Genomic DNA, 10,160 nt, shown 5'->3' with positions numbered 1-10,160 from the left:
GAGCTTGCAGTGAGTGAAGATCACACCACTGCACTCCAACCTGGGCGACAGAGCAAGACTCCATCTCAAAAAAAAAAAAAAAAAGAAAAAGTTAAAAACCCTTAATAGTGGCTAATTGTGATTCTTCAAACATTACCTTTAATTCTCAATAATATTTTATCCTCTTTGGAAATGCTCATTTGATTCCCATCTAGTGAGGCAATATATAACTCTATGGCATAGGTTTCACATAAATAGATTTTTAAAACGCACTAAATATATATATGGCTGGACACAGTGGCTCATGCCTGTAATCCCAGCACTTTGGGCGGCCTAGGTGGGCAGATCATGGTGGTGCACAGCTACTGAGGCGGCGGAGGCAGGAGAATCGCTTGAACCCAGGAGGTGGAGGTTCCAGTGAGCCACTCTTGCGCCACTACACTCCAGTTTGGGCAACAGAGTGAGACTTCGTCTCAAAAAAAAAAAAAGCATGTATATATTAATTTGTGATGCTTGACTATATTTGCTAAATTCAGGAAAAGTAATTTTATATTGAACACAAATTGTATTTTAAATTACAACTATATATAGATCCTTATTACCAATGTTTGACAAATTTGTTTTGGTTTATTCGTGACATTGGGTGGAAAGGGCATTGGATTTAGGTCAGAATGGCCACCTACCCCTTGAACTGACCTTTCCACTAACTTGCTGTGGGACTTTAGATGGAGCCTCTGAAAAACTTCATCTCCAGTTTCTTCATCAGCTTTAAAAGAGAGAGAGATTATAGGTTAAATAATAACCGGCCGGGCGCAGTGGCTCATGCCTGTAATCTCAGCACTTTGGGAGGCTGAGGCGGGTGAATCACGAGGTCAGGAGTTCAAGACCAGCCTGACAAACATGGTGAAACCCCGTCTCTACTAAAAATACAAAAATTAGCCAGGCATGGTGGTGCACACCTGTAGTCCCATCTACTCGGGAGGCTGAGGCAGGAGAATTGCTTGAACCCGGGAGGCGGAGGTTGCAGTGAGCTGAGATCATGCCACTGCACTCCAGCCTGGGCGACAAAGCGAGACTCTGTCCCAAAAGAAATAATAATAACAACCAAAATCCCCTGTTACTTAACAGTTGTGTGATTCATAAGTAATTCCTTTTTAATAGTCAGTGGGACTGTCTTCTCATCCTGTTTCTTCTGACTTTGTGAAAGCTATTCTTCCATCTTCCTAGCAAATAATGAGTTAACATTTAGATTGTTGGACCAGTAAGAGTTGCTTTTTCTTACCCTCCAATTGTGTGTGACTTCATTTCCAGGCTTTGCCTACTTCTAATAGGAAGCACACACTGCAGACAGGTTGGGTCTAAGAACTTCCCAGGATTTACAACTAAACGTTTTGCATTAAAAATTAAAAACCCTTCATAGTGGGTAATTGTGATTCTTCAAACATTACCTTTAATTCATTTTATCCTCTTGGGAAGTTCTCATTTGATTCCCATCTAGTGAGGTAATATAACTCTATGGCATGGGTTTAACATAAGTAGATTTTTTAAACATACTAAATATAAATGCACATGGCATATTTTTACGTTTTGTTATTGGTAAGAGCCCCACATTAGATGTCAACCTGAGGTTTTACTCATGTAGTTTTCTAGCAGGTATTTTAAAGACTTAATAACTTGTTTATTCTTTATTAAGTGATCCAGAAGGGTGTTTCACTGTACTTTGCCACATATTAAATAATAAAGAGATTTGAAATTTTGTCACAGTTCTTCGAAAACTTTCTTTTTGCAGCTGGTTATATTCTGGGCACTAAATGAAGGCGTTGCTAGGCAATTTGATTCGTTCAGAGATGGATTTGAATCAGTCTTCCCACTCAGTCATCTTCAGTACTTCTACCCGGAGGAAGTGAGTAGCTTATGTCTAAAAAATGGTCATACCTATAATTTTAGTGGAATGTTTCTGTGCTGCCTAGTCAAAGACCGTATTGTTGCACAAAAACAACAAAATGGGTGTTTGATAGCATGTGATGGTTTGGGAAAGACAAGGAAAGAAAGAATTCCTGAGCAAGTAAGAATGTTAAGTAGGTGTCCTCTCTTAGATTGGAGGAGCGGGTTCCACGCGTGACAGAGTAAGCATAGCATCTTTGTCAGCCTAGACCCTCAGTGCCATTCAGTGGAGAATGGGGACTCGTGTGGTGTGTGGCATGTTCTGCATGTTTCTGTACTGCTGTGGAAGCCAAGAGACATGGAGGGGCCTTTACTTTATTCCTTAATGAAACTTCGATTCGATGAGACATTGTTTCACAAAGTTAGTCCTTGAAGTTTTAAGAAACTATTACAAATTATCTAATTGCCAAATACAGAGAATACTTCTGAGAATGGAAGAAATGGATTTATGTGCTTGGTTTTCTCTAGCCATCTGTATTAGTCGGTTTTCATGCTGCTGATGAAGACGTACCCGAGATTGGGCAATTTACAAAAGAAAGAAATTTATTAGACTTAGAGTTCCACGTGGCTGGGGAGGCCTCACAATCGTGGTGGAAGGTGAAAGGCACATCTTACGTGGCAGCAGACAGGACAAGTGCTTGTGCGGGGAAACTCCCTTTTAAAACCATCAGATCTCATGAGACATATTCACTATTATGAGAATAGCCTGGGAAAGACCCGCCCCCCATGATTCAGTTACCTCCCACCGGGTCATTCCCACAGCAGGTGGGAATTGTGGGAGTTACTATTCAAGATGAGATTTGGGGTATGGGCACAGCCAAACCATATTACCATCTTTATCTGAAGTGCCAAATCTCAAAAGAAGTGCTCACTGGTCGTGAGATATAGAAAGGCTCTAGAATGTGTCCAGTTTCCCTCCGTTTTGAAATCTTTTTATTTACTGTTTGAATACTAGTTTTAGAGTGTACGTCCACTACTGACTGAATCTGTAAATTTTTGATTAACTTAATATCTTAATCTTAGTTATATTTGTGTCTACTTTGATTTACTACTTTTTTTAAGCATGTAGTGTGCCTGATACTTGTAGGCACTGCTTGTCACCTGGAATAGAGTCATGGTCCTCACCACTTGCTGTATAACCTTATCCAAGTTACTGTATCTGATAGGACTGTTTATCTGTAAAATTGGAATAACCCCTGTCAGAGTAATGGAAATTAAATAGGCTGGGCACAATTGGGAGATGGAGGTGGGAAGATCACTTGAGCTCAGAAATTTAAGATTAGCCTGGGCAACATAGTGAGACCTCGTCTAAAATAAAAATAAAAATTATTAGCTGGGCATGGTGGTATGCACCTGTAGTCTCAGCTACTTGGAAGGCTGAGGTTGGAGGATCACTTGAGCCCAGGAGATCATGACGGTAGTGAGCTGTGATTAGGCCACTATACTCCAGCCTGGGCAACAGAGCAAGGCTTTGTCTTTAAACATATAGGAGCAAACAGTGAGCAGTATATAATAGATATTAAATTTCATTGGCCTCAAATTGGATTTTCTCGAAGTATGCAGTCTTCTACAAATCAGCAGTTAACCAGAGGAAAGGCATGGTTTTAATTTGAAACCAATATTAGGTTTTCTAAGGACATGAAAGCATATATTGCTTTCTAATATGCACTCTATAATATCTAGGTTGGTCCCCATACAACCAACCATATGGCGTAGACATGCCTCTCTACGAAGTGTAAAGACCTACCCATTTGCTGTGTCCTAGTTCAGCTTGCTTATCCCACTTCTTTCTCCAGCTCAATGTTCTCTCCCTTGGCATCTGTTACTGTATACTTTTGTGTTTCTGAAAGCCAGGATTTATAAAATCTCCCTGATTAGAAGCAGATTATCCATTTAAAGCACCTAAAGTAATGAGACGAAAGGAAAACTGAAATCAAGGGTCATCAGGTGTTTTTGGTTTGAGAGGAAGGGTTTCTCCAGAACCAAGTCCCTACAGATGGGCAGGGTGCTTAATAGTGTACAGCTAAAAAGGAAGTGGAATCTCTAAATTTTTTTTTAGAAAGAGGTCCCGAGCAGAAAGTTTTAGTACTGAGACTGATACTCTTGTGTGGTACACATAGACCTTTATTTTCACTCAGGTAAGCAAATGTTTCTTTCCTAATTCTCTTTACCCTTATTTGAACTCACAGCTGGATCAGCTCCTTTGTGGCAGTAAAGCAGACACTTGGGATGCAAAGACACTGATGGAATGCTGCAGGCCTGATCACGGTTACACTCATGACAGGTAAGTACTGGGCTCTGCCGGGTTTTCTATTCATTCTGAAGAATGTGGAGAGGGGGGTGTGTGTGTATGCACACATGCACACGTGTAAACAACAAAAATTGGAGTGGTTCATTTTAAAATGTGTCTGCCTATTAATGGATGCTTGCTTCTGTTTTGGCCTTACTTCTCTCAAGATAGGAAATTAAGACCCAAGGGTTTCTTTCTCAAGTATTTCTGTGAAAATACTAGGGGTTGGGGAAGACAGATTTAATCCTGTTCCCCATTATTACACATAGTGAAGCAGAAATATCTGTACAGTACCAGATCAGGTCTTACTTATTACAACTGTAATCATTCCATTTGAATTCTAGTCGTAACAGAAACAAATTTGATTGAGTACATTGTAATGGAAATACATGTGTAATTTAAAAGTGCTAATCTATCTAATTTTGACGTCATGTGATGCAATGCAATGTGATTAAAACTCTAACCTGATGAAATAATTGTGGTATATTTATTTCTGTTATAGTCGGGCTGTGAAGTTTTTGTTTGAAATTCTCAGTAGTTTTGATAATGAGCAGCAGAGGTTATTTCTCCAGTTTGTGACTGGTAGCCCAAGATTGCCTGTTGGAGGTGGGTACGATGTTGATGTTTAGCATTTATTCTACCTATGGGTGGGTTTGTGAGTGTGAAACTTCAGGACCATCAGCAAGAGATTCTTTATCTCACTTGCAGTGCCTCTTAGTTATTCCAATATCATTAGAGTACGTTGAGACCACTAGCAGGGAAATTCGTGGGGTTTGTCTTAAATTGAAGTGGGATTACTAATACATGTGTGATGCTGGTTAGATAAAATTCCAGGCCATTTGTACATTCTAAACTCTTAGTTGACTTAGATGAGAATGGATTCTAAAATCTGGTTTTTCAGATTGAATCCTAATATAAGTTAAATTGGTATTCTATTGTTTTTGATTTGTTTTGTTTTTTGAGACAGGATCTCACTCTGTCGCCCAGGCTGGAGTGCAGTGGCGTGATCTTGGCTCACTGCAACCTCTGCCTCCTGGGCTCAAGCGAGATCCTCCTGCCTCAGCCTCCCGTCTAGCTGGGACTACAGGCACAACACAGCACCATGCCTGGCTAATTTTTGTGTTTTTGTTGAGATAGGGTTTCTCCATGTTGCCCAGGCTGGTCTGAAACTCTCAAGCGATTGACTCAGCTCAGCCTCCCAGAGTGCTGAGATTACAGCCATGAACCACTGTGGGTATTCCATTTTAAAAATCAGAAGGCATAAAGAACTGTTGCCTCCATGTTACATAGCGATTTTTTAAGTGATAAAGCAGGTTCCTTGCACTTACTGTATATTGAATGTGTAATTGCCAAGCAAGAAAGAATGCCTTGTGTATAATATTGTACCACAGAGCGGTGGAATGTTTTCTGATAGTTGACGTTTTTTAAAAACTTAAGTTCCTTGTCTTTGTTTTTCTCTTAATCAGGATTCCGGAGTTTGAATCCACCTTTGACAATTGTCCGAAAGACATTTGAATCAACAGAAAACCCAGATGACTTCTTGCCCTCTGTAATGACTTGTGTGAACTATCTGAAGTTGCCGGACTATTCGAGCATTGAGATAATGCGTGAAAAACTGTTGATAGCAGCAAGAGAAGGGCAGCAGTCGTTCCATCTTTCCTGATCACAACAAGAAATGCAGTGTCTGCCTGTTACAGCAAAAGAAACAAATCATGATTTCTTTTCTAATGTATCACCTGAGTCAAGGAAACATGTTACGCCTTCTTGTTGTAGGAAAAACGGCTTGCAGATTATAAAGAGACATTTGGTTGATATTCATTAATGGCCCCATGGACTTAAAGTGATCAGGCCCTAAAACGTTGTTGTGATGAGGTTTCTTTAGCAAGTTCTTGTTTAAATTATCATTTATTTGATGAGTGAAGTTTTTAACATGCTTTGCTGTGTGAAATTTAAAAAAGGGATGTTTTTCCAGGCTGGAACAATAAATGTCGCTGTGCAGTTTAATTCTGGGCTGTGTGTATCCATCTAGCCAAGTCTGCAGTTCTGTTTCCTCCAAAGACAACTCTTGTACATAAGTACAGAAATTTAAGCTCACATGTATTTGACAAATATAGTTTAGTAGACTAGCTCTATGTGCTTTTCACTTTCCTCTGATTTTCTCTCCCTGATTCATTATTGTCTGTGCAGCTCACAGTTGTTTTTGTATACAACTCACAGTTCTCCAATTTTCATTACCCATGGGCTCGCGACCCACGGGTTCATTGTCCCATGTTCTGTCCAGTTCAGATCTCATTTAAAATTCGTTGGATGGAAATATATTGAATATAATTCAGCTTTTGTAACTAGGTAGACTTTTCCTATAGTTTAGTTTGAATATAGTTTAGGGTATTACTGGCTTTTTGCCAGGTGACACACTAGGACTGTTTCCATGGCAATTCCAGCAGCAACAGCCTCTGGAGTGAGACAGGGAGAGCTCATTTGTTTCTTTTATGAAGGTGAAGAAGTCTACAGCTTGGGCTGGCCGGTATTTATTATTCTGTGGCCAGAGCATTTTAAATTAATGTAAAATTTTTAAACAGACTAAGCAGTTTTCCTTCCCTGTTGGAGTAAAAAAAAAAAAAAAAAAATTTTCCCTTTGTTTTTGTTTTACGTTTTTGTTCATAGTCTTCTTTATTCCACGCTCCTCTTCCCCTTCTCCCAGTGCTGACTTGGGACAAAACAGTTCAGCCTTTGTCTCGACGCAGATAGAAGCACCTGTAAGCAATGCTGTCCAGTCGTTTTATGTGCTGATTTCTCAAATCTGCAATAATCCATCAGGTTAATGTTTTTACCTGAAAATAAAGAAAGTTTGCTTCACCTTTTTGTTTATAGTTTTGTGCTGTACGCATAACTTTCAATTGTATAGATGTATTTCAATGCAAGGAAATCAGCGTGTCTCCATGATTCGCGTCATGGCTGATTTTGCTATTCAAACAATTGATAATAACAACTTGAAGAACCTAAAATGTGAAGAGAAAATGGGAGGAGATTCCTTCCTAAGGTCCAAAATTAAGCCTGTGGCATAAATTTGAAGGAATTTTCCATAATTCATCTCCTTGAAAATAAGAGATGAGCTAGTTTTTTGTTTTTTGGGTTTTTTTTATTGAACTTTGAGAAATCAATTTTCTTTGACTGTTCTGTAAGTCTTATTTCATTGACATAGGCCCTTTTCCCTATCCCACCACCCAAAAGAAACTCAGTGGCTTGTTTGACATAGATTGCTGTGTCAATTTACACTTACATGGCCTTATATGGAAACGTCCCCTCCTGAGAGTTCACTTGGGTAGTGACCCCATTAAGTGGAAGGGAACTGTCAGAGGAGTTGGGGGCAGAGGAGTCTCTGCCTGTCTCTGCAGAGACTGACGAGTGAATGGCTTTTCCCTGAAATCCAAGAACGGAATTGTTCCTGCAGTTTCACCACTAACAGCACAGTTGCTGAGCAGCTTCATCACGTGAAGTTAAAGACTGAAACCATTTGTTTTCAGCTGTTCTGATACTTTCCTGCAAACTAAGCACGAGGATTTTTGTGTGAACATAGCATTTTGTTCCTGATTTTTTAAGGGTTCTGTTAAAATTTAGACATGTGTAAACAAAATAATGTTTCATCTGTACTTGACGTTTTATCCATGTTGTGGCCCTGGCAAATTTGGCCTCATCGATTCCAGCTTCTAATAAGTATATATGATGATTTTGACTCAAACTCTAAAGTCTTGAGTGTTTCAGAGTCTGTAGTTATCTGTTTAAAAGCCTCAGCCTTTAGCTTATTCCTCCTCCACCAATACACGGGACCTTTGGCTAATTTGGGGCAAGAAAACTCTTAAAGCAATCTCTCTTGGCAGAGGCCTTATTGCATCAGAGGGAAAAAGTATATACTTCATTTGCTGTAACTCCAGTTATGCCTTAAATTTATTTGCTTGGTAATCCTATCAACAAACACTAATTTCTTAGTATACTTTAAACACTTAGTTGGATAGCAGCTGAGATTTTGTTGTCCTTTAGTTCTTGCCGAGATGGAGTCAGTCAGATGTTAGTCATAGCTAACACCGAATTTGCGTTGTCATTTAGACAGTTACTGATTTGATCTGCTTTATACACGAGAACTTATTTTTAACTATTCTACTTTAAGAAGGAAGAGGTAGCTAAATGTAATCCCCTCTTCCTATGCCCCCAGAAGACTGAACTGTAAGTTCTAGGTAGACTAATTGGGAGTGGACATGGAGTTTTAGATGCCTTAGCCAAACCCAGCAGAAACCTTTCACACAGCCACTCATTATAAGAAATGCAGATTTTTCTCTTCTCATGCTTGTCTCTGGTTCCCTGCATTTGTAGTGACAGAACTTTCTTTCACTAGCAGGATATAAAGAAAGTAATTATGCTTGGAGTCCCTCTTTACTGGGTTTGAGTTAGGTACATAACATGGAAAGGAGTGGTGCTTTCAAATGAATGTGACCACTCCCTATTGTGGAGTGACTTCCCTAGGGCATCCTATACATCCTAACACAGAAGGCCAAGGGACAGAGCACCAACTTCGGTATCCAAGAAATTAGATCCAAAACTCTTGATTTTCCACACTGAGGACTGTCGCGAGTAAGTTGTAAGTTTGCTGTCTTCCTTCTGGCTTAGCAGGTGCTGCGGCTGTACTCTGGACTCCCGTCAGTGAGCGTGAGCTCAGGAAATGGGAGTGGAGTCTATTCCAAAAAAAAAAATGTGATGAAGTTTTTCATACAAGTGCATTCATAGGCCAAATCCTTTTTGGAGGGTTCTGGATGCTATTGTTCATTTCTCTACTAGCAAAATGATCAAGCCTTCATTTATTTTAGGCTTTGTTTTTTGATCCATTTTGTTTTCCCTGCTGTAATGAGAACATTGTTCGGACATGTCGTGTTCTGTATTTATGATTCTCTGCGAAATGCTTTTGTATGAGTCCTAGGTTTGACATTGCGGTCGTTGACATACACGGTAAAGGAAAACGTAGTGACAGATCACTGAAGACGCTTCCTTTGTGACCTCAAAAAAACCCAGACAAAATAGCATTTATAAATAGAGAAAACAGGATTAGCTGTTTTCCGAGAACTTCAAGTTAACAATTCTTATGCGAGGAAAAGTTCTTAACGCTAAAGACTTGTTCCGCATAAAGGAGACATTCTTTAATAATGGAAGAGGTGGTTTTATTTTTACTACAAGCCGACTCCTATTTCCAAACCTATAACCAATTGCTGATCTCCTGTGTAAAGCCTTTTTTTCCTTTTATCTGAAACAGTGATTTATATGAACTGTTGGAATAATGGAACCTCAAACTACAGATGTGTATGTAAAATTGCATAAATGCACTGACTTCCTTCTCCCTGACTATATTTTTAATAAACAGCATTATCCTACATGGTCAGTTTTATTAAATTATACACAACTAGAGGGTTCTTCTAAGAAGTGGTATGTGCTTGCATGGGTGACTTTTGGAAAGCTTCCTATTTTGGTGAGTAATGCAGTGAGGGAACTTAGCTTTTTTTGGAGGCAGATAGTGGAGAACACTGTAGAAGACAAATACATTCAAAAAGGTGGCCCGGCTACCCGCTTACTGGTGGAGCACTTGTGTTAAGGTATCCCTATGCGCTGGCAAAATAGTGCCCTTGGCATTGAAACTGTGCACAGACAATAGAGCCTACTGGTTGGAACGCTATGAAGTCATCGTGCTTGTCTTTCATGACTGGCTCTTCTGCCCTTAGCAAATGTCCAGTCTATTTCACTGAAACAGAAAAAGCAAAATAGAATTGATTTGGGAAAGTGAAAGACGGATTTTTGTTAGAAGAGTGATGACAGAACTTAGTTTTATTTTTAAGGGTATGTGTACCGTTACACAGCTCACATACGTGTATGCACACACACACGCACACATACATTGTTTTGATAC

The 10,160-nt window shown here is 39.5% G+C and overlaps 1 protein-coding gene across 2 annotated transcripts in view; it reads left to right on the top strand.

Annotated features, from left to right (window-relative positions):
* Positions 1–9,269, top strand: part of TRIP12 (thyroid hormone receptor interactor 12) — a 153,236-nt gene extending 143,967 nt beyond the window's left edge. The window contains exons 35-38 of one of the 2 annotated variants that reach the window (XM_011969150.1): positions 1,769–1,882; positions 4,113–4,207; positions 4,716–4,819; positions 5,680–9,269. In XM_011969150.1, coding sequence (XP_011824540.1) covers positions 1,769–1,882; positions 4,113–4,207; positions 4,716–4,819; positions 5,680–5,876 — 510 coding nt within the window. In that variant the 3' untranslated portion in view covers positions 5,877–9,269. The remainder of the gene's footprint in view (positions 1–1,768; positions 1,883–4,112; positions 4,208–4,715; positions 4,820–5,679) is intronic. The other variant, XM_011969149.1, reaches the window with a different exon arrangement.
* The last annotated feature ends 891 nt before the right edge of the window (positions 9,270–10,160 follow it).

This window comes from Mandrillus leucophaeus, unplaced genomic scaffold (genome assembly GCF_000951045.1).
Source record: "Mandrillus leucophaeus isolate KB7577 unplaced genomic scaffold, Mleu.le_1.0 Scaffold878, whole genome shotgun sequence".
NCBI classification, from domain to species: Eukaryota; Metazoa; Chordata; class Mammalia; order Primates; family Cercopithecidae; genus Mandrillus; species Mandrillus leucophaeus.
Note: the sequence above shows the minus strand (reverse complement) of the source record. Positions and strands in the feature narration are given on the sequence as shown.